This window comes from Aethalodelphis obliquidens, unplaced genomic scaffold (genome assembly GCF_003676395.1).
Source record: "Aethalodelphis obliquidens isolate GAN/ISIS:26980383/991018 unplaced genomic scaffold, ASM367639v1 scaffold22, whole genome shotgun sequence".
Lineage (NCBI taxonomy): Eukaryota > Metazoa > Chordata > Mammalia > Artiodactyla > Delphinidae > Aethalodelphis > Aethalodelphis obliquidens.
The window spans coordinates 2381650-2409462 of record NW_020837966.1 but is presented as its reverse complement, the minus strand read 5'-3'; the positions used below and the strand labels follow the sequence as shown (position 1 = coordinate 2409462).

The window sequence follows — 27813 nt, the reverse complement described above, 5'->3', positions numbered from 1 at the left end:
GACGGTCCCCTCCCTACTCCTTCTCGGGGGACCTTCATCCCCCTGGGGGGCCAGGGGACCTGGTAAGAGCAGAGGTGGGTTCTCCTGTCCTTACAGACCTGGAAACCAAATCTAGTGATCTCCCTAAGAGTCAGCAGTGTTATTAGGCCTTAATAACTTGTAAACGGTTTGCCTCTAGTAATTTCTCGGTTAACATTAACTGATATTATCATTACTACTCATATGTATTCTCATTTTCATAATCCTCATCCTCCTACAGGCTCCTCAAGCCCTGGGGTCCCTCTCTGGGGCTGGGGCTCGAGGACAGGGCGTGTTTGCTAGGGCAGAGCTCCCTGCACGCACCAGCCCTGTGACCTTAATTGACCTTACCAGTTTCAGTTTGCTCATTTTTACTAAGGTACAATCAATGAAGCCTCCCCTCTCAGTTTCACTCCAGGGCTTTGTGGAGGAAGGAGAGCGGTCTGCAGTGAAGATGCGAGTCAACAGAAGAACCCTGAGCCGGGCCTAGAACCTGCAGTTATTATCACATTATTTGTGTCGGTGGTTAATCCCGGCATGGCAGTGCAGCCTGACTCACAGGAGCCTGGCAGCCCGCAGCTGCCCCGCAGATTTCGGGGGAAGGAAAGAGGGACGGAGAGGTTAGGCTGGCGGACAGCATCGGGCTGGGTACAGAGATTCCCAGGCTCCCGACGGTCTCGGTTTCCTAACAGCGCCGGAGGGCTGGGGCGGGGCTGCCTCCGCTGGTCCGGGGGCGGGGCGGGGCGGGGCAACCTGGGGTGATGCCGGCGCCCCGCCCCCGCGGGCGGCTCCCGGCACTCTTAACGCGCCCCAGCGCTGCGTCCGGCCTTAGCAGTTGCCGGCAGCTACGCTGCGCTGCGTCTCCGCGTCCTCTGTCTCCCCACCCGCCCGTTCGCCCGGCCGCGCCATGGAGGCCTACCATAAGCCAGACCAGCAGAAGCTGCAGGCCCTGAAGGACACAGCCAACCGCCTGCGCATCAGTTCCATCCAGGCCACCACGGCGGCCGGCTCGGGGTGAGTGAGGGCGCAGGACGAGGGCGCCGGGGCCGCGGGCACGCCGGCTCCGTGTCGCGCTGCACGGTGCCACCACGAGGGAGGCGGCCGGGGGCGCGGTCACATGGCGGAGCGCGCGCCTCGCAGGTCAGCGCCGGAGGAGCCTTCCGCCGCGCCCGCGCTCGACCCGGCTTCCGCCCGCTGGGGCCCGGCTCCCAGCAGGCCTCAGGCCGGCTCGGCCCCTCATTCCCCGCTGCTCAAAGGCGCAGGGGACGAGCGGCTACGCACTGCGGAGGCCCCTCGCCGGCCGTGCCGGGAAGGCCACCATTAGTGCCCACTCGCCGAGAGACAAGCCCTGTACCGTGCCCTCGGCACGCGCGGCCCCCGGACCCTTTCCTCCCTGGTAACTGGTAACGTTCCACCCACATGTGGGGAAACTGAAGCTCCGAATTTGTCAGTTGCCCGAGGTCACACGCGGCGACATCTGGAATTTGAACCCGTGCTGCCCAACTCGAGAGCGCCTGTTTTAACCCCTCATCTTGCAGACGAGCCTGGGGGCCCCGGCCTTGTCCCTACCTCAAACTACCTGTCCCCTTCTCCACCTCACATTCCTGTTCAGAGTCACATTCCTGCCACTCTTGGCTTTGGAGCAGGGGTGCTGAGACTCCAGGAGTGGAGAGTGAGGAGGAAGGTGGCCACGTGGATGCAGAGCCCTGGCATCCCTTGTGGAGGGAAGGTCTAAGATCTCCTCTGGGGTGGGGGCAGGAGGAGGGGATGGGGTGGAGGAGGGGAGACTTGGAAGGTTAAGAGAACCAAGAACCAAGCCCCAGGGCCTTGGGGTGAACATACAGGGCCAGCCTCCAGGTGCACTTTCCTCAAGTCAGAGGCCCATCCCCCAGCGTTCTTTCCCGACAGCCCTAATGGCTCAGAAGATGGAGAAAGGCTGTTGCCCATCCCAAGGAGCCTTCTCTGAAGATGGCCAGTTGCAAGGGACAGTAATGATAACTGGCCACTTTGCAGCTGGAGGCATCAGGTGGGGTAGTTGAGAGGGTCAGCTACTGAGTCGCTTCAGAGCCTGTTTCGCCGCTCTGTAAAATGGGAACAGTAGTAGCGCCTACACACTGAGTGGTTTTCAGGATTCCAGCCCTTTGGGGCGGGGCATGAGGCTGCCCAGACAGCATGTGATGGGTTCATGAAATGATTTTGAAGTCTGGCTGGGGAATGGTTTCCAGAAACCTTCCCAGCCAAGTCTGCTTGCTTCTGGCTGGTACCCGATCATGTGGGGTACCCCTTGGCCAGGCAGGGACCTGGCTTACTCTTGGTGCCCTCTCCCCTGCCTGGCACACAGTAGGTCTGCACACCTATATTGCTTGGTGAGTACTACTGGATCCCCTTCCCTTGACCACTTTAGGGGATCATTTGCCCTGCAGAACCTTGTTGAGCCCTGCTGTATGCTAGGAGCTCTCTAGCTAGATTCCTGACGGTCTAGCTGGGGGGACACAAAATAGTGTTACACTTCCGAGCATCTTACAGGTCTAGATAAAACCTGTAGACAATTACAGGGATCTTGAGTGGTCAATAAGTATCCCTGGTGTGACACAGAGCATCCTTTATTGCTAATATTATCTTATGGATTCTGAGAATAACCCTATGAGACAGATGCTGTCATATCACATTTTATAGATGAGGAAAGTGAGGCTAGTGTGTTGAGTGACTTGCCCAAGCTGGTCATTGGTAGCTGTTCCATGCTGTCCAGTGAGGGGCTCCCGTTAACCAAGAAGACTTCTTGGGCAGGCAGGCAGCACCAGGCCAGAAAATGGAGAGAAACTAGAAAGGGGAAGATAAGGCACAGTGATAAGGGATCTCAGTCAGTTTGAAGGCACTTGGAAAGAAATGAAATAACATTTACAGCTGGGGGAGGGGGGCTCCCAAAGGGAGAGGGTGTCCAATGGGTCTCCTGGGTCTTTGTTAGATAGTTAAACTCTGATTTCTATGGGGAAAAGATACTGGATTGGCAACTAAGTTACACCCAGGTTTACACTGTAATGCCTTAGGGAGGAACTCACTGAACTCAAAGTGTCCATTTACAAAAAGAAAAAGTGCAAGATACAGTGATTCCTGTTCGTTTTAAGCATGCGTAAAAAGTGCAGGAAAGAAATACTTAGGAAAAAACATGCTGCAAGGCCCCCCCAAAAAAAAGAAATACTTAGAAAAAACTTAATTTTTCAGAAGGAAGTAACATTACTATTACTACCTCTTTCACAAGAGATTTTGAAAGGCATGTGCCAAGAGCTCTGGGTGCACACACACAAAAAAAAAAACAGTAAAGGAAGACTTGAACAGGTCTCCAGATGTTGGTTTTGAGGCCGGCTATTCCCTCACAGCAATGGGTGCGGTCCATCAAGTGAAGGCTCAGCTTTGAGGCCCCGGCTCTGTGCAGTCGCGGCCAAAGTGACCATCCTGTCAGGTTGTCTCCTTTCTGGGGGAGCTTACACCCCGGTGGTGAAACAGCACTTAGGCCAAGGTCTTTTCATGGTCACTGTGGAGGCTGGACTGACATTGGATCAGTGAGGACCAGGCCATGGTGTTCAGGATTCGGTGAAGTCCTGATATCTCGGTAGCTTTCCCCTTCCTGTGCCATCACTGACCAAGTGACAGTGGACGTCACCAGGCCCGGGAAGTGAGGACACTGGCCTCTGTGTCCGAGCTGCTGAGGGACAGAGCCTGCACAGAGGGCTCCTTGTGGCAACACCCACAGCTTCTCCAGGTCACCTGCCCCTCCCTCGGCGTGCTGGGGGAGCTGTGGCAGCCGTGGCAAGGGTCCAGCTCATCCAGGCTTTAAAAGATAAGACTTGATGGCCTTGTCAGAGGGGCCCTTCCTGCTGAGGCTCATGGTGGAGATTTCTGAGTTCTCAGCAAGCGGGCTAGACTGGCATTATCCAAACAGTGCTGAGTGTCATCTGAGGACGCCGTCAGAGTCAGGCCCGGGTCTGGCGGTGCAGGCTGTGCCTAGACGTCCCCGGGACTCTGACCCACAGTGTTGGGGTGGATACTCAGGAACGTAAGGTCTGGCCAGGCCTGGCTGGTGGGCACAGGGAGACGAATCTAACCCTGGCTGTGTTCCGACTGGCTGTGCCCTTGTCAGAAAGACCCTTCCCATCCCAGGGCCTCAGTTTCCCCATCTCTAAAGGAGAAGTTCACAGATAGGTGGTTTTTGAACTGGGTTTCTCCGGGGTGGGGCTGGGGGACCAGAATGAGCAAGCTCTGGGGTCCTGCCACCTCCTGTTGTGGGTTTCATGTCCTGGGGGATTCACGTGACCTTGAAGTGGCTGGAAGTACATCCCTCCCTGCTACCCAGTTCTGGTGCTCTGAGAGGCTTTGAGTGCTCTCTCTGGGCAGAAAACTGCTGCCTGGGCCTGCTTCTCCATTCTGGCTGTCTTCACCCCAGCCTGGCCCTGACTGAGGCAAGAGCAAGCCCGTTGAGATTACCCCAGCAGCAGCATTTCCCAACTCTGTGTGAGGACACCCGGCTGTCCCGCAATGACCCTGTTCTTTGCCTCTGAACTCAGCAGGGCTGATGGGCAGTGCTTCCTGAAGCTGGGAACCTGGTGCAGCCACCTGGCTAGGGTCTGAGATGTTCTCCTGTCTTCCCGTGAGCTGATCACACTGTGGCCCCTGGACCACCAGCTCTGACTCCCCTTGACTTTGCCTCTTTAGGCAGAGGCCTGTTGTCACTAGAGCCCAGTCTCACAAAATCAGGAACTCCCTTATTGCCACAGACAACAGCTACCAGCCCTGGACGCTGGGTCCTTAGGCAGACTCTGTGCTCCCGCCCTGAACAGTGAGGTGAAGTCCACTCCATGGGGTGGGCTGGTGGGAGCTGGCCCCAGCATGTGGGTCTAGCTGGCGGGGGCCTGAACTGTTTGGCCTTGTGCTCAGAAGTCAGTCTCACCCGTGGCCTGGCTGTAATCTCTGAGGGCTGCACAACTGGCTAAGGGAGTGTGGCTGCTCAGGTATTTCCTCTGCTGGGCTCTGAGCACCTTCTTCCTTTTAAAGATCATCCTGTTATAGCTCTAGTGAGGTATACTTTTCATATCATAACATTCTTAGTGTATGGTCCAGTGGCTTTTAATAAATTTAGTATATTGACAGTGACTTACAATAAGTTTTAGTGAATTTACCACTTCCCCTTTTAACTCTAATGGATATTTCATATAAATGGAATCCTACAGAATGAGGTCTTTGGGGGTCTGGCTTTTTTCACTGAGCACAATATTTGGAAGGTCGTCATGTTGTAGCATGAATTAGTACTTCATTTCTTTTTATGGCTGAATAGTCCATTGTTTGGATATACTACATTCTGTTTATCCATTCTTCACTTTCTCTTAGCATTTTGCTCTTCTCCTAGCTCTTCTGATGGTAGACTGTGTGACCCTGGGCAAGGTACTTCCCCCTTTTGTGGACCTTAGTGGTCCCATCCTCAAAATGAGAAGGAGGTTCGACTTTGTATCTGGTATCTTTAGAGCTGATATTTACTGAGCAATTGCCATTTTCCTGTGCACTGTGTCAAGCTCTTTACACACAAATACTACCTCATTCAGTCAGATTCTGCTACTGTCTCCATTTTACATTGAGGAAACTGAGGCTCAGAGAGGTGACATCCCTAGAGTCTTGGAGCCAGGATACATCATTTATGTGTGCACTCTTTGTTCCAGATGCTCTTCAGACCCGAGGCTACAACAGTGAAAAGACTCAAACTCCCTGCCCTCCTGGAGCTGGAGTTGCAGCTAGGATAGACAGGCAACAAATAGCCACATGGTGTCAGTTGGCGGCAAGTATGAGTGAGGGGAAAAAGGTTTATTTGTTTTTTTTTCTAACGCAGTATGCGGGATCTTAGTTCCCCGACAAACCCACTGCAGTGGAAGCGCAGAGTCTTAACCGGTGGACCGCCAGGGGAGTCTTGAAGAAGGTATTTTAGATCGTGAGGTCAGGGAGGGCTTCTCTGAGGGAGTGGTGTGGGGCATAGCTCTGTTTCTTCACAGTCTGAGGTGTGGAGGCAGTCTTTCCAGACAGGAGCCCGCCCAGGTGGTTCTAGGAACAGGAAGAACAAGGATGGCTTGTGTCCTGGCATCCTGCGATTCTCTTGCCTGAGTATTTTCTTTTTTAATGTTTATTTTTTAATATATAAATTTATTTATTTTATTTATTTATTTTTGGCTGTGTTGGGTCTTCATTGCTGCGCGCGGGCTTTCTCTGGTTGCGGTGAGTGGGAGCTACTCTTTGTTGTGGTGCATGGGCTTCTCACTGTGGTGGCTTCTCTTGTTGCAGAGAACGGGCTCTAGGCACGCGGGCTTCAGTAGTTGTGGCGTACAGGCTTAGTTGCTCCGCGGTATGTGGGATCTTCCCAGACCAGGGATCGAACCCGTGTCCCCGGCATTGGCAGGCGGATTCTTAACCACTAGTTAAGAATGCCACCAGGGAAGTCCCCTGAGTATTTTTTTTTAATACATACCTAAAAAAGAATACAAATGATGTACATGTTATAAATAACTATCCTGGGTGTACCTACCTCCAGGCCTAAGAACTAGGACGTTATAGTGCTTTAGAACCTGCTGGGTGTCTCTCCCTACTCACAGAAGGAGGGTTTCCCCCAGAAAGAACTATACACTGAGTTTTGCATTTTATTGTTTTCCTTATAGTCTTATAACGTTTGTATAAATTCATAAACAGTGTGGTCTTCCCTGCTGTAGAGATCTGTCAGCAGTGTGCTTTGTTCACGTGTTGTATTTGTGAGATCTTGTTGAGGTTGTTGCATAGTATTCCATTATAGGAATATATTGTCATTAAATATCCTCTTTATTTCTTTTTGGCTGCGTTGGGTCTTTGTTGCTGTGCGCGGGCTTTCTCTTGTTGAGGCGAGCGGGGGCTACTCTTCGTTGCGGTACGCGGGCTTCTCATTGCGGTGGCTTCTCTTGTTGCAGAGCACGGGCTCTGGGGTGCATGGGCTCAGTAGTTGTGGCTCACGGGCTCTTGAGCGCAGGCTCAGCAGTTGTGGTGCACAGGCGTAGCTGCTCTGTGGCATGTGGGATCTTCCTGGACCAGGGCTCGAACCCGTGTCCCCTGCATTGGCAGGCAGATTCTTAACCACTGTGCCACCAGGGAAGTCCCTTTTTTTCCTCTTTTGAAGAGCTAACTCTTGACTTCGATTTTTAAAAATTGTACATTTGCTTCCTATTTCATAAATTTCCATTTTTTATCTTTCTACTGTCTTTGAGCTCACCATATTTTTTAACTTTTTAGGTTGGACCTTAACTGTTGGTTTTCAACTCATATTTCTTACTTTTTCCTTCAGGGACTTATTTCTTCTTCATAACAGATTATTTTTCTTTGTATTTTTAAGCATGGGAGAGGCTGTTGTAGTGCTCGCCTCCCCGGTTCATTTTCTGAGGCCTTGAGGCATGTGTAGGACATGCGTAGGGTGGGAGAAGGGCCATCTTCCAGCAGCTGGCAGCATTATCTGTTGATAATGGAGAGGAGCCCAGCCAGGGGGTGAGGGATCTTCTCTGCACTTTTTCTGCAGGGAAACCTGTGAGCAAGCAGAGTGAATGCTGAAGGGAAGGGTGGTGGTGGGGACATCTGGAAGAATGTCCTCCCAGAGGTGGGGGGCCTTTGGGAGACTTACCTAGGCCCAGCTGTAAGGCCTCAGCACCACCTTCATAGATTGAACTAATTAGGAGTAAGTGGACAGGTTTTGGAACAAACTTACAACCCCCATGCGTCACAAAGAGTTGCTTAGTGGATAAAGTTCCCTGCAGCCTCCCACCTTGCCCACACCCCTCCCTGCCTCTTGCCAGTTTACATTCATGGGTTTGTCCTGCACAGCACCTTGGGGTGGGCCCCCGCCCACAGTTGTACCCCCAGGGCAGGCTGGGGTTACAGGAGAATCTCAGGCCCTCAGACCAGAGACTCTGTACACTGAAGTTCCTCTAGTAAGTTGCACCTAAAAGTAACTGTCTCCTGTGTGTTCAGCAGTTTACGGTTTGCAGAGCCCCATCTCAATTCTCAGCTCATTTCTTCCCTCCTGCCTGCCCCGTGGTCCGCAGAGGGCCGCGGTCCCAGCCTGCAGATGAGGAGTTGGAGGCCCTGAGAAGTGTGGCATCTGGTCTTCCAGCAGATGGTGGTGGCCGATGGTCACGTGGGCACTTTGAGTTCATTGTCTTATGGACCCCCCGCCATCCCCACACAGCACCCCATTTACAAGTGAGGAAGCTGAGCCTCAGGGAGGTGAAGCATGTGCTGAAGTCACAGCCTGAGTGGCCCATATCCCCACCCTGGGACACCTCTCAGAGGGAGTTCCCTGAAAGCTCTGGGGTGCGGTGGAGCAGACACCTGGCCCCCAAGGATCCCTTATTCCGTATGTTTTTATTTGGCAGGTATGAAGGTAGGGCTAGTAGTGTGTCCGGGATGCAGGCTTTGGAGGAAATATAGGCTCAACCCCCATGGGTCTCGCAAGGAATGGTTCAAATCAACTACTTCTCAACTTCTGGTGTCTCTTCGTGGGTGACCTCCCTCCCACCACGTCAGCTTTGCCTGGGCCAGGCACACCTCCACCATGTGCAGAAAGTGCTTGTGTCACAGCCCTTTCTCCCTGAAGCCCCTTCCTGGGAACCGCCAGGTGGGCAGGGCAGGCCAAGCTCCCGTCCGTGTCTGCCTTCTTTCTCTTGGAGCAGTTTGGCCTGCTCTCCACCCACATCCTTCCCCCGCTGTTCTCCTAACAGGGTCATGACTTTTGAAAGAGGGTTCCTCAGGGATGGGGCTGCCCTAGGAGGGGAAGGGCAGGAGGTCAGCCTGGCTGGTGTTGACTGGGGTGTCCCCCAGCTGAATTCTGCGCTAGCGACAAGGGAGTTGGGTTCCTGCCAGGCGGGGAAAGGTTTCTCGTTCACATTTCCTCACCTCCCTCTTTCAGGTCTAGTGTCTTTCCCCATGACCAGGAGTTCGTAGAAATGGTTAAGTATAAGACGATTGTGTGCTGGGGATGTGGGTACTAAACCAGCATGGGCAGTTCCGGATTTCTCTACTAATGTGTCTGCTCTGGGAGTGACTCACCCCTAACCCGTGGTGGGAGCCGGCTGGCAGGGAGGAGGGAGGCCCACTGAACTCCAGGTGGTGCATGTGCCCTTGGGTTTGGCAGTGGGCATGTTTTAGTGTGAAGGGCCTCAGAGCAGCGGCAGAAGGCTGCGCTGAGCTGGCTGAGCTGCATGGAGGGAGCGGCTGGGAGGCACGTGCCCTGAGGCTGACATTGTAATCAAACTGTGGACCAGAGGCCTTCAGGAATCACAGCTGTCCTGCCGGGAACTCCAGTCTCCACTCCTGGGCGCTGGGGCTGAATCAATCAAGTGGGTCCTAAGAAACCTGAATAAGTCACATCTCTAAGACATAATCCTTGTACGTTCCCTGGTTAAGTCCTTTGCCCAGTAGCCATTCAAATAACTGCAGCAAATAGAACAAGAGCCTGAAAAAGGGAGGCCCGTTGAGCCACCGCCCCAGGCCTGTCTCAGGCAGAAGGAGTTTTTATTTTTTCCAGGATTGTAGCCTTTGTAGAAGACAAGAGATTGCTTTGCCTTTTAAATTCTGTGCAGAAACATGGTTTCTGGTGGCTGTACCAGCCCTCAGAATGCCCATTAAAAGCCTGCCGCGTAGCCCAGTGATGCTCTTGGAGAGCCCGAAGGCCCAGTTTTCAGACTACCAACCCTGCGGGTGGAGGCTGCTGGGAGCCTTCGTCCGTTAGCCCCTGCCCAGGGCCGTAGGAGGCCCAGCACTGGGGGCCTAGGAGGCCAAGTTGCCCCGACAAGTGGGCAGAGTCCTGGGCAGTCCCACTGGGACTTAGCTAACTGTTCATAGAGGGGCCACCGCAGTCTCCTGGACCCCTCCTCCTTTCTTACTCTAGTCCAGCCCCAGAATTCTTCAATTACCATGACTCTGAGGGTCCAGACTGTTGGCCCCTGGGAGGGTGCAACCCCCATGCTGCCAGCAGTGCCTCCTTGAGACCCCATGTAACCCTCCCAGGAGGGAGGAGCACGTGGCTCTCTGACAAGCCAAGCCCGTGACTCCTTGGGACCTGCACCCCCAGGTCCCTGTCTGTGGGCGTGAGATAAGCCCTGTAGATCAGGGGTTCAGGGCTGTGATGCATGCGTTTGTCTCTCTCCTGGGCCACAGCCACCCCACGTCATGCTGCAGCGCCGCCGAGATCATGGCTGTCCTCTTCTTCCACACCATGCGCTACAAGGCCATGGATCCCCAGAGCCCTCACAACGACCGCTTTGTGCTCTCCAAGGTAGGAGGCCAGCCCTCTGTCCTTCACCTGGGGCTGGGTGGGCCCTGAAATGGTGAGAAGGGGACCTACCTCCCTGGTGTGAAGCCAGCCCCTCACCACTCTTCTCCATCTGCTCCGCCTGGCCCCTCCCTCGGTGTCTTGCTCTGTGCTGACCCAGCTGGTAAACTTAACCCCAAGCTAAGGAATAAACAACCGAATTAGTAGGGGATAATGTAAATGGTCTGGGTGTTCCAGCCATGTTTGGTGTTGACAGGCAGGACTGGAGTCCAGGTCGGGGGTATAGCTTTGTGGCTTTCTACACGCGTCTCTGCTGTGCCAGTACCCAGGCCACGCTCGCTCCCTCAAGAGTGGTGATGCCCTGCAGTAGGGTTTGGGATGGGGCGCACTGACCACCTCCCCCCGCCGCCCTGCTTGAGAACCATAGCCACAAACTATGCCATGAAACCCCGAAATCCACCTGTACCCAGGCCTGGCTCCATGGCCTCTGGTCTCCTGGGGTAGGCATGAGAGCTTAGAAGTCTGTCCAGGTCCACTCACACGCCAGAACCCAGGGATTAGGGCGGCCGGCTGCCTGCTGGGGTTTTGGCCTCGGGCCTCACAGCTGCGCTCCCCCTGCACCTGTCCTAGGGCCTGCTCCGCCTTGGCTGTGGGAGCCTTGGGCTGGAGAGGGATGAAAGGAGGGAAGGTAGCCTTCACTTGCTTCCTTTCCTGAAAGGGATACCCAGGCCAGTAGGTTCGGTTTGGCCAGGCCCCGGGTTTCGGGGCGTGGCGGGAACAGCTCCTCATCTGACCCATCCCCCCACCGTCCATCCCCTGCAGGGCCACGCAGCGCCCATCCTGTATGCCGTCTGGGCTGAAGCCGGCTTCCTGCCCGAGGCAGAGCTGCTGAACCTGAGGAAGATCAGCTCTGACTTGGACGGGCACCCTGTCCCGGTAAGTGCACCCCACCAGGAGCCTCTCCAGCCCTCTGGTTCCACTTCCTGTTTCTCAAGGCATGCGGGAAGGGAGCAGGGCACCCACTGAGGAGCTGAGGGGGTGTTGGAGGGCAGAGGAGGGCATTAAAGGAAGGAAGAAGCAGGGGTTTGGGGGCACGCTGTTTACCCCAAGCTTGTGCTGCAGGGTGAGACTTTTAAGGCCCCAGCCCAGGGCACTCTGGGTCAACTGCAGGGAGGGCCTCTCCCCAGGCACCAAACACCGGCTTCCCTTCCCTGCTGGGCCTCCCTGGCCACTTAGACACAGCTTGGGCGAAGAGGTTCACCAGGGATTCTCTAAGGGGGTCACAGCAGGATGCTGGTGACACCCACGGAAGGGGCCCGGTGTGCTCCTCGGGCCGCTGCAAACGTTTGGAGTTCATGGGGTTACCATGGAAACTGTGATGCCCCATCTGGGCACCCACTAGGGCCAAATACTTCAGTTTTGTCTTGAATTCTCCCAACCACTGTGTGAGGTGAATAATGTGGGCTCTGTTTACAGGTGAAGGAACCAAGGCCCAAAGAGATTCAGTCTGTGGCCTGAGGTCACACAGCTCCCTATGGGCCGAGCTGGTATTTGAACCACACCCACAATTACTGCTGTAGGGGAATAATGAGAAGACACACTCTGCCTTCTGCAGACCTGCCTGCACCCCGGGTATGGGTGGGGTATGGCTTCGAGGCTCCCAAGGCCACAGGGCTAGAATCCTGGGAGGCACTTCTGGGAAACATTGCCTGTGGTAACTGTAGCCCTCTGTCATGACAGAAACAAGCTTTCACCGATGTGGCCACGGGCTCCCTGGGCCAAGGCCTCGGGGCCGCTTGCGGGATGGCCTACACCGGCAAATACTTGGACAAAGCCAGGTAACACTCCCACTCCCCATCCCCACCCACGATGGTTTTGGGAGGGGTCCTGGTGGCCCAGCTTTACTCGCTGGCCCCAGGCACCTCCTTGCCTGCCCAGGGCGGAGTCGGAACTGAGTAACTAACCGTGCATGTGTGGCATGAGGCTGGTACCAGGACCAGCTCCCTTTTCAGATGAGGAAATAGGCTCAAAGGAGTGAAGGGACCTGCCCAGAGTCCCTGGATAGTGACCGGTAGGGCCAGGCTTGCGTCCAGAGCCACATGCTCTTTGGCCAGAGCGCTTTGGCTCATGAGTTCCCGTGTTCCCCCCAAGCCTGGCACCTGGACCCTGGAAGTCTTAGGTGGGCCCACCTCTCGATGCCTGACTAGGTGCCGAGAACCCAGGCCGGAGCCACTCGCCTTTACCTCGGGAAAGGAGAAAAGGGGGTGTTCCGGGGGTGTTTCTGGGCCTCCCTGACCCCTACGTGGCAGCCAGGGAAGAGATGAACCCTGGAGAGAGTGGCCTGTGGAGGGTGAGCAGCCTGGTCAGAGAGGTTTGCTGCTGCAGCACCAGGCAGCTTGGGAGAGAAGCCCTCGAGGCAGGTTTCAGCTGCAAGGCCGTCCGCCGTGGCCTGCAGACAGGCGTCTGTTGCGGAGGGGAGGCGTGTCGGCTGCAGGCTGTCCGAGCGGTTTCTTCACTCCTTTACCGTTTAGGGCCCTGCGCTCTGTGCTTTATAGGGTTTCACCTTGATGAGGTGATAAGGTGCGTACAGCTGCCCCTCTCACAGGTGGGGAGACCGAGGTAAGGTGTTTGCCTTATGGTGGAGGCAGGATGTGAACCCAGGGTGTGCATCTGGAGTCCATATTCAGGGTCCCCAGGCTGCTCTGAGGGGCCTGAGGGAAGCACAGCAGGCTCGGGGAGCCCTGTGGGCGGGAAGCTTCCCAGAGGAGAGGCCGAGGGAGTCTGGCCTGCAGGCGGCAGGTGGCTGCAGGGAGCCTGACTGGATGCTCCACCCCAGTGAGCGCCTACTGTGTGCAGGGCAAGCTCCTGAGACAGCTCTCCAGGAGGTGGGCTGGGGCTGCGAGGCCTTCCAGACTCAGGCCAGTGTTACCTGACGGCATAGCCTCCCGGGCTGGGCTCTGGGGCCAGGCTCAGCTACACCCAGAAGTGATTCACCATGCAGTGAAGAAAGTCACAAAGAATGGGATGTGTGTTTAAGAGTATTTTATTTGGCACAGAACCAGAGCTGTGAGTTAATTATTCTCTACAGTTGCTTGAAATAATTCCTCGTGAAGGGTCGTTTCCTGACCCTAACATAATGGGAAAAGCCAGTGTAGGGAGATAGCGTTTAGCTGGGTTCTCAGTGGCCAGGGTTGGCTAAGGCTGAGGGGTTAAGGGAATTACCAGGCTGCGCCAGCTGCCAGAGGTCCTGGATCCAGCCTCCAGTCAGGTCTGTCCAGCCATCAGCCAGGGAGCACACATCCAATTGGGTCTGTTCCATTTCTCTTTTCTTTTTTTTTTTGGTTGCACTACATGGCTTATGGGATCTTAGTTCCCCAACCAGGGATCGAACCTGGGGCCCCGGCAGCGAGAGCACTGAGTCCTAACCACTGGACCTCCAGGGAATTCCCCATTTCTCTTTTAAATAATTTTTTTAATTATAAAATACATACTAATCTAAAATACAGGAATGCATTAAAAAGAAACGAGGGACTTCCCTGGTGGTCCAGTAGTTAAGACTGAGCTTCCACTGCAGGGGGCATGGGTTCACTCTCTGGTCGGGGAATGAAGATCCTGCATACTGCGAGGTGTGGCCAAAAAAAAAAAAGAAAGAAACAAACTTCTTCCTTATTCTTAACCACCTCTCCCCCATTTCAGTCTCACTTAACCGTGTATCCTATTTCCTCCACGTTATTGTGAGAAAAAACTTAATGGATTTATAATCCTAGTATTTATACAATTTTACCCAATGCTTTTTAGAAAAATCTGAACACTTTCTCACACCCTGTCAAGAGCTAGTGTTTGTTTTTTTTATTTTATTTTTAGTTTTGGCTGTGTTGGGTCTTCATTGCTGTGCGTGGGCTTTTCTCTAGTTGCGGCGAGTGGGAACTACTCTTTGTTGCGGTGCGCGGGCTTCTCATTGCGGTGGCTTCTCTTGTTGCAGAGCACGCGCTCTAGGTGCGTGGGCTTCAGTAGTTGTGGCACTCGGGCTCAGTAGTTATGGCACACGGGCTCAGTAGTTGTGGCTTCCCGGCTCTAGAGCGCAGGCTCAATAGTTGTGGCGCACGGGCTTAGTTGCTCCGCGGTATGTGGGATCTTCCCGGACCAGGGCTGGAACCCGTGTCCCCTGCATTGGCAGGCGGATTCTTAACCACTGTGCCACCAGGGAAGTCCAAGAGCTAGGTTTAATGACTGGATACTGTTCTGTTTTATGGGGATGCTGTAACACGTTTAGACCGTCATCTGTTGTTGGATATTTGAGGTGGTTTCCCAACTCCTGCAGCAAATGTTGGGCATTTGTAGCCCTACCCTGAATCTAACAGCTTCAGGAAATATGCGGCCTCAGGGTTAGCCCTGGCTTCTGCAGGACCCCCTTTCCTGTTCACAAGCACCCCCAGTGTCTCCCCACACCGCCTTCCTGACTTGAGTCTGAGGCTATGCTGGAACTCCACGCTTGGCCCCAGTTCAGGTTCCTTGGAAGTGGGTGTGGGGTTGGGAAGGCAGCCAGTCTGCTTCCCTGGAATCCCTTTTTGGGGAAGTCGAGTTCCCTACAGGTTTCTCTGGCTTAGCCCTGTCAGGCTGGTCATTTTCGGGAGCTGCTGTGCCAGACCCCACCCCTGCAGTGTCTTTGGGCCCCCCCTTGCAGCCTGCAAGACCCAGCTTAAGATAAGCCTCTGTGAGTGGGACCTTCTGCTCCTTGTGGGGGAACCAGTGGCCTGGCCGGCTGGAGGCCGCAGAAGCGAAGGTACGGGCCTGGCGTGGCAAGGGGAGGATGCAGGAGCCCTCCCTGACCTGGAGGCCTGCAGGGGTGCTGAGTCATGCTGGCAGCACCACAGCCGTCCCCGCCTCTCTTCAGCTCCCCCTGCCTTGGCCCTGCAGCAGGGAGGCCTGGAGGCCCAACCCACTCAGCAGCAGGGCGGCTGCATCTCTCCGAGCCGTCCAGGCACCAGCCTCGCTCCCTGGGGTCACGCATCTGGACGCTGGGCGGGGGAAAGGGGGTCTCGGCATCCTGCTGCCCCTCCCCCTGTGTGCGATCCTAGTCAGCAGGGAGTGAACAGTCTGGACTGGGCAGTCAGGCCTGTGTTTGGATCCTCGCTCAGCTGCTCCCCAACTGCATGATCTTCAGGCAGGTGCCTTGACCTTTGAGCCTGTTTCCTTGTCTGTATGTTTTCTTGGGAATAACAACTGCACTTACCTTCTCTGAGAGGGTTACTCAGTGCTAAGCAGAGTTGGGGGGTTGGGTGTTGGGATCAAGGTCCCTGAACTGGCCTCCCTGCCTCCAGCCTCACCCCTTGGCTCCACCCTCCCCAGCCAGGGAAGGTTCTGTTTCTGGGTAATTTATCGCAACTTTATTGCTCTTTTTACCGTGTCACACTGCCTTTGGAACAATCATGGCTGCCTGTTTTGAGGGCAGGAGATAGCCCCTGGGGTGGAGAAAGCCTAGGCCCAGCTCTAGTCTTGGGTAAGAACCAGCCCCAGAAGTTTGGGAGGAGACCATCCTTCGAGGCACCTGCCGACACCGTGATCCCGGCCTTCAAGCCCCCTCGTGCGTGCTCATCTTCACCTGAAGCCTCCCTCTAGGGTGCATCACAGATGGCCTCCCTGGCCCAGCTCCTCTGAGCAGAAAGGTGCTCTGTCTCTCTGGCCCACTTAGCGAGTCCCAGGGCTACCCCAGCAGTCCTGGTTCACGGTGGGGTGGAGAGAAGTGGGTGCGCTCCGGCAGCGGGTGGCTCAAGGCCCTCCCGCCCAGCCTGAGTAGTCAGCCCCTGTGAACCTCACCATTTTCTTCATGCCCTAACCACCCCACACTGCTGTCTGGAGCTGTTTCTTGGCAGCTGGTACTACTTTCTGGAGCTCCTGACAGCTTCCTTCACAGCCCCTTCCTCACTGGGTGTGGACTTGGGGTGGGCACAGCTGTTGCACGTCCCAGAGGGAAAGGCCAGGGGCACGTGGGCCAGGCAGGGGGGCCGGTCTCTAACCCCCCCACCCCCACCCCCCCACAGCTACCGTGTCTACTGCCTGCTGGGAGACGGGGAGCTGTCAGAGGGCTCCGTGTGGGAGGCCATGGCCTTTGCGGCCATCTACAAGCTGGACAACCTCGTCGCCATTCTTGACATCAACCGCCTGGGCCAGAGCGACCCCACCCCGCTGCAGCATCAGATGGACGTCTACCAGAAGCGCTGCGAGTCCTTCGGGTACGTACGAGGCTGTGGCCTGAGCACCCTCATAGCAAAGGATACCTCTGTGCCAAAAGCTTTGCAGATGCAGGGGCTGAAGCCAGAGGTTAAGCCCCATCAAAAGAAGGTCTCCCTTCAGGGTCTGACTCACAGGGCATGTGGCCGCCCTAGCCAGTGCCATGGATCTGTGGGCTGAGGCCCAGCTCTGAGCAAGTTCTTTTATTTGCACGTTGGGTGGTGTGATGGCTCTCAGAACTTCCACATAACGTGATCTCACACATCCTCACCTTGTTCTTGGGTGAGGAGGCAGGAGGTGCACGGTGTGGACCAGGCTCGCTCAGTACGTCAGGCCACTGGTTACCTCCTGTGACAGGAGGAGGAACAGGCCTCTCATAGGGAAACGGGAGATAGGATTTCCAGATTTCCCCCATGGGCCTTGGATGGTTGTGAATTCAGAGTCACGTGTTACAAAGCAGGGAGGTCCATCTGGGCGGGTGTCAGCCAGAGAGGGCCTCACCTTGATGTCCCTCCCCTACCCCAAATACAAGTTCTGCAATTGGGCTCTGAGGGCCCAGGGCCTTCAAGGCCACCCTTCATAGATGAGCCGATGACCAGGGAAAGTCGAGTTGGAGTTGCAGTACCTGATCACACAGCAGACACAGGGCTGTTATCTCTGAGTGACCTTACAGAGGGAGAAAATGAAGAGAAGAAAGATTCTCTGTTGGACAGGGGAAGAAACAGCCACAACATGCCTCAGGGACAGACCTCCTCAAGGCCACATCGGGCTGGGGACTTGGAGTATAACCCCGGCAGCATCCTTGGGTCTGTGTCCATAACCTTGTGGCAACGAAGCCAGATTCCTTAAGTCCTGGCTTCATCACTTAACTTGCTTTGCGGCCTTGGGCAGATTACTCCACCTTCAGTATGTCAGTTTACATGTCTATAAAATGGGGACAACAACAGGTTTTTGTTTGTTTTTAATAATTTGCTTTTATTCTTTTTTTAAAAATTTATTTTATTTATTTATGTTTGGCTACGTTGGGTGTTCGTTGCTGCGCATGGGTTTTCTCTAGTTGCATCAAGCGGGGGGCTACTCTTTGTTGCGGTGCGCGGGCTTCTCATTGCGGTGGCTTCTCCTGTTGGGAGCACGGGCTCTAGGCACGTGGGCTTCAGTAGTTGTGTCTCGCAGGCTCAGCAGTTGTGGCACATGGGCTTAGCTGCCCCGCGGCATGTGGGATCTTCCAGGACCAGGGCGCGAACCCGTGTCCCCTGCATTGGCAGGCGGATTCTTAACCACTGCGCCACCAGGGAAGCCCAAAAACAGGTTTAAATGGGTTAATATGTGCTCAGCCCCGTGCCTACATAGAGTGGGCACTCAATAAGTGTGAGCTGCTACTTCTGTTACTATTAATCTGCCAAAAAGTGTCCCAAAAGGGATTGCCTGAAAGAGAAGCGCTCCTTCCTCTGGATGTTTGACAACATGACTCATTTTATACAAGTTTCTGGCACCACGTCCACTATCTATGGAGTGATCGGATGTGTCCCTTAAATAAAAATTCATCAAAAATCTAGCAGTAGATTCCAAACCCACTGCATTGTCCTAAAAGCAGCTTTCAGTAGGAAATGAATAGCTCAGGAATGAAAGACAATAAGTAACTAGGCTTTGCATTACTTAGGAGAGAGGAGGAAAATCTGTTCAAAGGCAGACAAGAGGAAGTAAAACAATGTGAAAAGAGAAAATTAAACGCAGATCGGAATCCAGCAGGTTTGAGGCACCCCAGCTCCTCCAGCTCTTTTCCAGATCGCAGCCGTGCAGTGCAGCGAGGGCAGGGCCTTTCCCCAGGGCCCTTCTCAGGGCCCTCGCCCCTCACGCCCTCTTTCTGTCCCCAGCTGGCACGCCATCATCGTAGATGGACACAGCGTGGAGGAGCTGTGCAAGGCCTTCGGGCAGGTCAAGAACCAGCCAACGGTCATCATTGCCAAGACCTTCAAGGGTCGAGGCATCACAGGTCTGTATGCTCGAGTCTCCTCCCACCTACCACCCCGGGACTGGGCCCTGCGGCTGACTGAAGAGGGGGTGGTTTAGGAGGCATATGCCTCTGAGAGCCCGTGCCTGGGGTTGAGCCAGCCGCTTGCTTCCTCAGCAGAGTGCACCCAGTCCAGGGAAGGGGGAGCAGGAGACTTGCTGGGCAGCGTGGCTGAGCTGGGATTTAGAGCCTGGTTTGGCTGGTCTCGACTGGGGGTCATGTGTAGGCAGGAGGAGAGGGAGGACTTGGGAAGGACTGTGGGTAAGGAGAGAGGACACTCCCTGCCTGGCATCTGCAGAGCGACCTTGACAGCTCCAGCTGTCTGCCCTGAGCCGAAGGGCTGATGCAGGGAGCCCCAGGAAATCCTGGGGAGACCTAGATTCTTCCCTAGGAGGCAAGCAGGGTACCCCTCATGCAATGGAAAAGTGATTCCAGAGGCCTGTGCAGGTGGGCAGCCCAGGAGCGTCTGGAAGATGGTTCCTGTGCCTGGCCTGAGAGCCGTGCAGACATAAGCCCCTCCCTAGCACCTAGGCACGGGCTCCAGACCCTTGCTTGGGGCTGGGATGGCCCTTGCCCATTGTGACGATGGGAAGATGGGGCTAGAAGTGGCCAGGGACTTGCCCAGGGATACAGGGAGTCTGGCACTAAAAGGGCTAACTGCAGGCTCCGGGCTGGCTTCACTGCCATGTGCCCGGCTCTCCCCCTGCCCACCAGGGGTCACGTCCCCCTCTGCCTGTGTGGACTTGAGGTAAATGAGGATATTCACTGGTATCTGGGAAGAAGTGCACAGCTCTGGAACCTTCTGGGAGAGGACTCTGGGATACAGTCATGGCCTCAGTGCCGCTGATGCTGACTCCTCAGGTGTTACCACCACGTGAGATCTGGAAACCTCAACTCCTGGGGGCTGCTTGGGAGGGTTAGTCCTTGGCTTTCTCCAGGCTGTGGTGACATCTGAGGTGACCTTAGAGGAGAGGGTTATTAAGTCTCACTGGTCCCCACACGGCAAGATGCCCCCCCCCCAACAGGGGTTGCACCTGGGGGCTTACAGAGCCCTGTCTGCTGCTCACTGATGCATAGGGGACCTTGGCGGTGCTCCCCCCGCCCTAGGCCTCAGCTTCCTCTCCCAACCTATGCAACAAACTGAGTGTGATTTCTACAGCAGACCCCACGCTGTGCAGGCTTGGGGTGGGGAGGTGATGCAAGGGGAATGGGATGGGGTGGCATGCCAGCAACATTCATCTACCACACATGCCCCCTCCCCACTGGGAGCTCCTGGGGGACTGGGCTGCTACTCAACAGGGGCCTGCAGTTGAGTGCTGGTCACCATGGTCCTCCTTCCCTGACCCCCATGGTGGCCTGCCCTTGACGTGTGGAGGGTTAGGCCCCCTCGAGCAGCTTCCTGGCCCTCTGGGAGCTTTCACCTTACCTGTCCCTCTGCCCTCCTACGTTGTACCCATAGGGATAGAAGATAAGGAGTCTTGGCATGGGAAGCCCCTCCCCAAAAACATGGCTGATCAGATCATCCAGGAAATCTTCAGCCAGATCCAGAGCAAAAAGAAGATCCTGGCGAAACCCCCCCAGGAGGACACCCCCTCGGTGGACATTACCAACATCAGAATGCCCACCCCACCCAGCTACAAAGTTGGGGACAAGGTACCCAGTTGGGCCTCACTTTTCTGGACTGGTTGGGCTAGGGTGGCAGCGGTTCTCTGGTTCCCCAGGGCTGGGGCTGGGAAAGAGAAGAGAGATTAGATTAGTTCTGGGTGAGGAGGAACCCTGAGATGTTGCTCCTGCCAGTTCTTTCATGGGGCCAGCCAGCTCTGGAATTATTTACATGCAGAGAGGCTCAGAGAGGGCAAGGGATTTGCCCATAGTCACACAGCAAGCTACTGGGATCAAAGCTGACAGCTTCTGAGTCCCCTCCCCAGCCCCGGTCCATCATGGCCTTGGCCTGCGCTCAGGACTCCCCCACTTCTGGCCAGGCAAAGGCAAAGGGCAGGCCTGCCCGGCTCTGGGCACTCCCCCTTGTGGACCCATCAGTGCCACCTGAGTCAGGCTTTCTGACTCCCAGGCCCTCAGTGTATTCTCGTGCAGAGTGGGGCGCGTTCACAGGTCTCTTTCACAGGGCTGGGGAAATGGGGTTGTTAGGACATCTTTTCCAGCTCAGATGGTTCATAGCCGGGCTGGAGACAAGAGGCTGCACCCAAGACATTGATCGTTTTAAGTTCTTATTGGCACCCTTACAGAAGTTTCCATAGGGCCGTATGCTGCTGGGCTTCCTTTTTCTGCTGTTTTACCCTTTTCCTCCCTGGTGGAAGCTATGGCCCAGAGGCTGAGCTGGGCTCCAGGCCACATGCCCCCCGAGGTGCTCAGCCTTCCCACTCTCCTCCCTACAGATAGCCACCCGCAAGGCCTATGGGCAGGCCCTGGCCAAGCTGGGCCACGCCAGCGACCGCATCATCGCCCTGGACGGGGACACCAAGAATTCCACCTTCTCAGAACTCTTCAAAAAGGAGCACCCAGACCAATTCATCGAGTGCTACATTGCTGAGCAGAACATGGTGGGTGCAGCTGGGGTCTGAGGGGTGCAGGGGCAGGGCTGAACCCCTCCTGTTCCCTTGAGCAGCCGTGTTTGGCAGTGCCAGGTGCCTGCTAGGCCCTAGAAACAGCTAGGACCCAGCATTGACCCTTGACCTCAAGTAACTGGTGGGGGAGGGGTGTTGTGACACCCAAGGGCTGGGTGAGTGCACACGGGAGAGCTGAGCAGGGGATGCTGCACGCAGGCCAGTCGTTGTGGTGGAGGGGCTTTCTCTGGGGGTAAAGGGCCCTCCAGGTGGAAGGGCAGGCACAGCCAGGAGGCTGGAACTAGCAGCCAAAGTCTGCTGGGCCCTTTTATGCACAAGGCTTTGGCCCTTGCTACCCTGTGGAATACAGAGATGAGAGAACTTTGTGGACCCCTGTCATGCACACAGTTGGGTTAACAGCTCCTTGTCAGGATCTGTGGTTGTTAAATAAGGAACAGTGTTTTGTCCTGTTTTTCAAAATATCCTGGCCGAGGAGCCCAGCCTGGCCTGCAGGCTTCTAGGAACTGGGAGCTTCCTCCCCCTGGAGACCACCTGACTCTGCTGCATCCAGAGTTCTTCCTCCACCTGAACCTGAAGTTGTCTCTGGCTTCCAGCCTTGGCAGCTGGAGGGGCCGGGGCCAGGGGGTGGGGGGCTGGGGAAGGAGGGCTCCTGTCAGCTGGTGGGTTTCGGAGCTGTGGAGGCGATGCCAATTTAGAACCAGTGCCTGCACTCAGTGCTTCTGGGCCAGCATATGGGGCCTGGGGCCTCTGGGCATACAGAGGGCTTGCGAGGGCTGGTCTCTGCAGAGGCCTTGGGGTGGCAGGGAGATGGTGGAGGAGACTTGCAGAGGCCTGGGAAGGATGGACCATCCATGCTCAAGCTTACTGGCCTGCTCTGTGAAAGGCTTTTCTTGCTAGAAAAGTGTTCCCCAGGAGAGTGATTTTAAGAGAACTTGTGAAATTACGATTTCAAGTTGAAGGAGTTTGGAAACAGACTGTGGAGTCCGTGGGCGCACAGGATCACTTGCATGGGAGGAGGAGAATTAACAGTTACTAGGATGACGGAACCCTCACCTCCCAAGAGGTGGCCCTGGGGGTCCTGGCCCCCCTGGCCACCCTCTCCCTCCTCTGGGCTGACACCACCCACTCTGCCCCCAGGTGAGCATCGCCGTGGGCTGTGCCACACGTGACAGGACGGTGCCCTTCTGCAGCACCTTTGCAGCCTTCTTTACGCGGGCCTTTGACCAGATTCGCATGGCAGCCATCTCCGAGAGCAACATCAACCTCTGCGGCTCCCACTGCGGCGTGTCCATCGGTAAGGAGCTGTGGCCGGGTGTCACACCTGTGACGTCCCCGGAGTTCTTTTTATTTTATTTTTTTGTTTGCTTTTTCCCACACATGCACATTTATTAAACATTTTGAGTACTTTACACAATTTGCTTCTTTTACTTAGCAATTTTTGGCATTTTTCTGTCAGTACTTCATTCTTTTTAACTGCTGCAGATGTTACATTCTATAGACATATTGGTTAGTTATTTCTTATTAATCAACATTTGGGCTGTTTCCAAGTTTGAAAAAGAAAGTTGCAAGAAATACTCTTGGGTCCATTTCTTTGTTCAGGATTAATTTCTAGAAGTGGAAGTTCTGGGTCCAAACCCAGAATACTTTGAATTTTAATTGATATTGCTAACTTACACTCTAAAAAGGTTGTACCAATTTATAAGGCAGAAAATGCTAATTTTTTTTTTTGGATACTTAATCTAAATCTTTGCTAAAGTGATGGGTAAAACATGTTTTAATTTTCATTTTTTAATTCTGTGAAGTTTAGTTTCTAACTTACTAATTTTGGTTTCTAGCAATATTCATTCTCAATTTTCACCTCTTTGAATTTTTAATTTTAGCCATTATGCTTGATATTAGGTTATTCTTTTTTGTAAAGAGCAGCCAATTCTTATTCTATCATTGTAGCATCCCATGCAATCTCATTGAAGATCAGAAACAAAGTTTTTTAAGGTCTCAGACCTTCTCCTTTAACCACCGAAAAGGTAGTCTCGTACCTGCCTCTTTACTATCTCTGTGGAGTATCCTGGAGTTTTCAACTTATTGACTCCTAGTCTGAGTGAACAGAATTTTTTTCAAAAGTGTGATATAAAGTAATTCACAGTCCCTCTTTTGATGTAATTTTAATAACTGAATGCTAACTCTTCTGTTTATAATCTATTTCTGACCTTTGGACCCATCTGCCCAGCTCCTAGCTCTATAGGCTCTGGTTTCAACTCATGCTGCCAGGGGACGCTGCCACTTTGGGCTGTCTTGGTAGATATTCTACCCTAGGCACGTGCTGGTCACCTATTCTTGACTCTTGATGGGCATTCAGGCAGTTACAGCAAGAAATGTTTCACAAATGGTATCTGATACAGTCTAGTTAAGATTAATGGGGAATAAAAGTACTTTGCTTAAAAAAAAAAAGTACTTTGCTTAGAAATAATTATCCATAGATCTAAAGTCAACAGTCTCCACAACAAAAAATACATAATTTTTTTTGGGGGGGGGGGGGGAGGAGGAGGCTTTAAATAGATCAGAAATCACTTTCACATTAATTGTTCTTTTTATATACTTCAAATTTGTACTTAATGCCTTTCTCCTCCTGGACATCAGAAGGAACACCTGGATATCTTATAAACGGAACTGCCTCCCACTATCCAAACCCCGTCCACTTTATTTGTTAATTCTGGTTGCTCAATAAATTTTAAGGCATCATCCAGACTTTTAGCAAGAAAATGAGCTCCCTGTGGAGGTTCCATGAGTTCTCTACTGAGAACTATATTAATTCTGTACTTTTAAAGGTCGATTCTTCTCTGGAATGGAGAACCAGGTTTTCCCACCCATAATCACCAAATTCTGTTTACCTGAGCAGGGGCCAGGGCAGGTCCCCATTCTTGCCGATGCCCATGTTCTGGGACACAGCGACAATGCAGTTTAGCAGACGAACCATGACGGTGGCAGAAAACACTTCCGAGCTAGCACGTCACACTGCCGGGGATAGCCCGCCAGCTTGGCGCGAAATTCTGTCCCTGGACTTCTGAAACAGGGTTTGGGGCCAGGATTCCATTCCACGCATGAGGTCTTACTTCAGCATATCCTTTCCCACACCCCAGGGGAAGATGGGCCCTCCCAGATGGCCCTGGAAGATCTGGCTATGTTTCGGTCTGTCCCCATGTCAACCGTCTTTTACCCAAGCGATGGGGTGTCTACGGAGAAGGCAGTGGAATTAGCAGCCAATAGAAAGGTAGGTCACTTAACTGTTCTTTCTTCAGCTGGCAGCTAGCACTTCCCTAAAGGGACGGGAAGGGAGGCCAGTATGCAGGCCCAGAGCTGATCATTTGCTGCCCCAGAGTGGTGTCTCCTGACCTTGCACTGGTGGTGTGGCTTGGAGGAGTTAGACCAGGAAAAATGAAATACACACCACCCTTCCTGCTGCGTGGCAGACATTGCTAATTGATCACCGCTCTCTTTCACCACTGAGCATCCTGGCGGCCCCTGCCAATCCAGCAGTTGATGCCTGTCTGCCCTCCCTGAGTTGAATTCTCCAAGACGGAATGAACTGAGTCCTGAACCAGAGCCACGCTGCCATTGACTGGAATGTCTCACATGGCTCTCGTCCCTCTGAGGGCAGGGGGCGAGCCACAGCACTCTGGGGGGGGGGGCGGGGGGGGGGTGTGCAGTCCTTGGAGGCCAGTCTACCTGATGGAGAAGTTATCTTCCATCTGGGGCTTGGGGCTGGCTGTCACGCAGGAGGAATATTTGGAGAGGCACGTGCTGCAGAGGAAAGACTCCAGTCCTCAAGGTTGGAAGTCCTGCGTCCTGAAATCCTCAGTTATTCTGTTTCATTCCAGGGCATCTGCTTCATCCGGACCAGCCGCCCAGAAAACGCCATCATCTACAACAACAATGAGGATTTCCAAATCGGACAGGCCAAGGTCGGTGTGGTTTATGCCCCAGTGAGACCCCGCAGAGAGAGCCTGAGGTCGGAACCCACCCCAGTCTACCAGACTCTGAGCCTCACTGGCCCCCATGTTGCCCCCAGGTGGTCCTGAAGAGCAGGGACGACCAGGTGACTGTGATCGGGGCTGGGGTGACCCTGCATGAGGCCTTGGCTGCTGCTGACCTGCTAAAGAAAGGTAAGGAGGGTGGGACCCACAAAGTCTTAGATGGGGTGCTAACTGCAGACCCCGTATTGGGTGAAGAAAAATCTCGTCGAATTAAATGATGAGAATATTACTAAAAGCCAGGCTTGGAGCACTCACTGTGTGCCCAGCATGGTGGCCAGATCAGAGGCCCTGGAGCCTGAATCTACTTAGCTGGCTGCTAATTAAGTCTGTTATTCAGCATCGTTGTGCCTCGTTTCCCCATCCATGATGGAGGTACTATCACCTTCCCCACGGGGCTGTCCTGAGGATTTAATAAACGTGACCTGGCATTATTATTATCATTGCGAGCTCACAAGTGTTAGCTGTAGGGAAGACAGGCATTAGCCTCCCCTGCAGTAGAATCACAACAGATTTCAGCCGTGCTGAGCACCCAGGAGAGGGTGGACATGGGTGTCCTTAGGAAAATGACCTCAGGGCTTCCCTGGTGGCGCAGTGGTTAAGAATCCACCTGCCAGTGCAGGGGACATGGTTCAGGCCCTGGTGCAGGAAGATCCCACATGCCGCGGAGCAACTAAGCCCATGTGCCACAACTACCGAGCCTGCGCTCTAGAGCCTGGGAGTCACAACTACTGAGCCCACGTGCCACAACTACTGAAGCCCACGCGCCTAGAGCCCGTGCTCTGCAACAAGACAAGCCACGGCGACTAGAGAAAGCCCGCGCGCAGCAACGAAGACCCAATGCAGCCAAAAATAAATAAATTTAAAAAAGAAAAGAAAATGACCTCAGATGTGAGTAGGAACTGATAAGCAAAGAGGGTATCGAAGAGGCCCAGGCAGAAGGAACAGAGCTCTGAGGAACTGGGAGGAGGGCCAGAGCAGGAGCGAGACGGGCTGGAGATCCAGGGGGAGGGTTGACCCATCCTCCTGACCTGACACTGTCCTGCCTGTAGCCACAGCTCCCCTCCCCACCACCCCACATGCCCTCACTTTACCTCAGGGCGGACCCCTGGAGGCGGCCGTCCCTCTGGCTTTCCCTGACGGTCGGTCCAAAGGCCAAGATACTGCAGCCCAGGGCATGAGGGGAGAGAGGAGGCGCTCCTCTTCCTGCCTGAGACCTGCTGCTCCTGTCAGGCCAGGGAGGCTCCAAGGTGGAGGGGTGGGTATGGAGGACACGGGCATCACAGATCAACAGAGGAGGTGGCCGAGCCATCGGGGGTGGGCAGCTGTGTGACAGGCCCCCTCACAGGGTGCCCATCAAAGGCCCCCAAAGGGCAGACCCATGGCGCCCAGCTCCTTCCCCTCAGCCCACCCCGCTTCTCCTCCCCTCACAGAGAAGATCAACATTCGCGTGTTGGACCCTTTCACCATCAAGCCCCTGGACAAGAAGCTCATTCTCGACAGTGCCCGTGCTACCAAGGGCAGGATCGTCACCGTGGAGGACCACTACTATGAAGGTGAGAGAGCCAGAGACACACAGGTTGGGAGGGCTGGGGGCATAGGGCTAGACATCCTCCTTTATCCCAGCCCCAGGAGGGTAGCTGCGGCCCAGGAAACCCAGAGCAGCTGGGACTTGGCCTCTTAACAGACCTCAGGCTTGGCCTGGGGACCCTTGAACTCAATGGCTGGAATGGCTCCTTGAATCCCTGCCTGACCCAGGAAGCCCGAGAGGGTTCCAGCCGTGCTAAGAGCACACAGTGGTCATGTCCCTGAAGTACCTGAAAGTCAAGGCTGTTGTGCAGAATCAAACTGGGAAAGCGACACAAATTTCTGGCTTTAATGAGTTTTCCACAAAGCCATCCTCTACAAATACACACTACTCTCTCCTCCAAAGCAGGCCCCAGGGGAATAGACGGGCTTAGACCCTGAGATCAAGTGCAGATGTCGGTTGATGACAGCTGCCCAGAGGATGGTGTTAAATATGATTCAGAGGCCATATTTGGGCTTATGAAAAAAATAAGTACTGTGATTGGTGATGTCTGCTCTGGCTACAGGCATAGGGCACGGTGGCTGGTATATATGCCAGCCCCCCATCCTTGGGAAAGGGAATAAACTCAGGCTGATTCAGGGCCCGGGGGGGCAGCTAGGGGCTCTGGGGACCCGCCCACTGCTCACCTGAGGCTGCATCACCTGACTCACCTCCTTTCCTTTGTCCAGGTGGCATAGGTGAGGCAGTGGCCTCTGCAGTAATGGGCGAGCCTGGCGTCACTGTCACTCGCCTGGCTGTCAGCCATGTGCCAAGAAGCGGGAAACCAACAGAGCTGCTCAAGATGTTCGGCATTGACAAGGACGCCATCGCGCAAGCCGTGCGGGGCCTGGTCACCAAGGCCTAGTGGGGGGTGGGGGGTACAGCGTGGGAGTGAGTTCTACACATTCCTGAGATCCCGGCAGAGGTGCTCAAAGATGTACCGAGAGGAGTCATAAATATATGTTTTGAGAAAAATGAATTGGCTCCTGAAATGTTTTTTCTTTGATGTGAATGCAGCCAGTGCTGGTTCAGAGGAGGAAGGGTGGAGG

The 27813-nt window shown here is 54.4% G+C and overlaps 2 protein-coding genes across 2 annotated transcripts; one reads left to right on the top strand and one right to left on the bottom strand.

Annotated features, from left to right (window-relative positions):
• Positions 1 to 783: 783 nt before the first annotated feature.
• Positions 784 to 27743, top strand: TKT (transketolase). Its single transcript, XM_027121096.1, has 14 exons — positions 784 to 1032; positions 10228 to 10345; positions 11165 to 11278; positions 12083 to 12180; positions 16384 to 16575; positions 18448 to 18566; positions 20044 to 20237; positions 20981 to 21145; positions 22307 to 22463; positions 24307 to 24437; positions 25045 to 25128; positions 25236 to 25329; positions 26631 to 26753; positions 27454 to 27743. Exons 1-14 carry the CDS (start codon positions 926 to 928, stop codon positions 27627 to 27629), a joined length of 1872 nt encoding a protein of 623 aa, XP_026976897.1. The 5' UTR covers positions 784 to 925; the 3' UTR covers positions 27630 to 27743.
• LOC113628001 (dihydrofolate reductase-like) lies at positions 19030 to 24300 on the bottom strand. Its single transcript, XM_027121101.1, has 3 exons — positions 24058 to 24300; positions 20257 to 20313; positions 19030 to 19545 (listed from the first exon to the last, which is right to left on the bottom strand). Exons 1-3 carry the CDS (start codon positions 24141 to 24143, stop codon positions 19449 to 19451), a joined length of 240 nt encoding a protein of 79 aa, XP_026976902.1. The 5' UTR covers positions 24144 to 24300; the 3' UTR covers positions 19030 to 19448.
• Positions 27744 to 27813: the final 70 nt, after the last annotated feature.

What these genes read in the sequence shown, in the direction of transcription:
- TKT (XM_027121096.1), top strand. Translation starts at nt 926, where the DNA reads ATGGAGGCCTACCATAAGCCAGACCAGCAGAAGCTGCAGGCCCTGAAG. An exon ending in ACCGCTTTGTGCTCTCCAAG is followed by an intron (nt 10,346 to 11,164) that starts GTAGGAGGCCAG and finishes CATCCCCTGCAG; the next exon opens with GGCCACGCAGCGCCCATCCT. An exon ending in GCTACAAAGTTGGGGACAAG is followed by an intron (nt 20,238 to 20,980) that starts GTACCCAGTTGG and finishes TCCTCCCTACAG; the next exon opens with ATAGCCACCCGCAAGGCCTA.
- LOC113628001 (XM_027121101.1), bottom strand. Translation starts at nt 24,143, where the DNA reads ATGGTTCGTCTGCTAAACTGCATTGTCGCTGTGTCCCAGAACATGGGC. An exon ending in CTGCCCTGGCCCCTGCTCAG is followed by an intron (nt 20,314 to 24,057) that starts GTAAACAGAATT and finishes TCTCTTTCCCAG; the next exon opens with CCCCAGCCCTGGGGAACCAG. An exon ending in AGCCCAACCAGTCCAGAAAA is followed by an intron (nt 19,546 to 20,256) that starts GTGAGGCCCAAC and finishes CTCTCCTCTAAG; the next exon opens with GTCACCTCAGATGTCACCAC.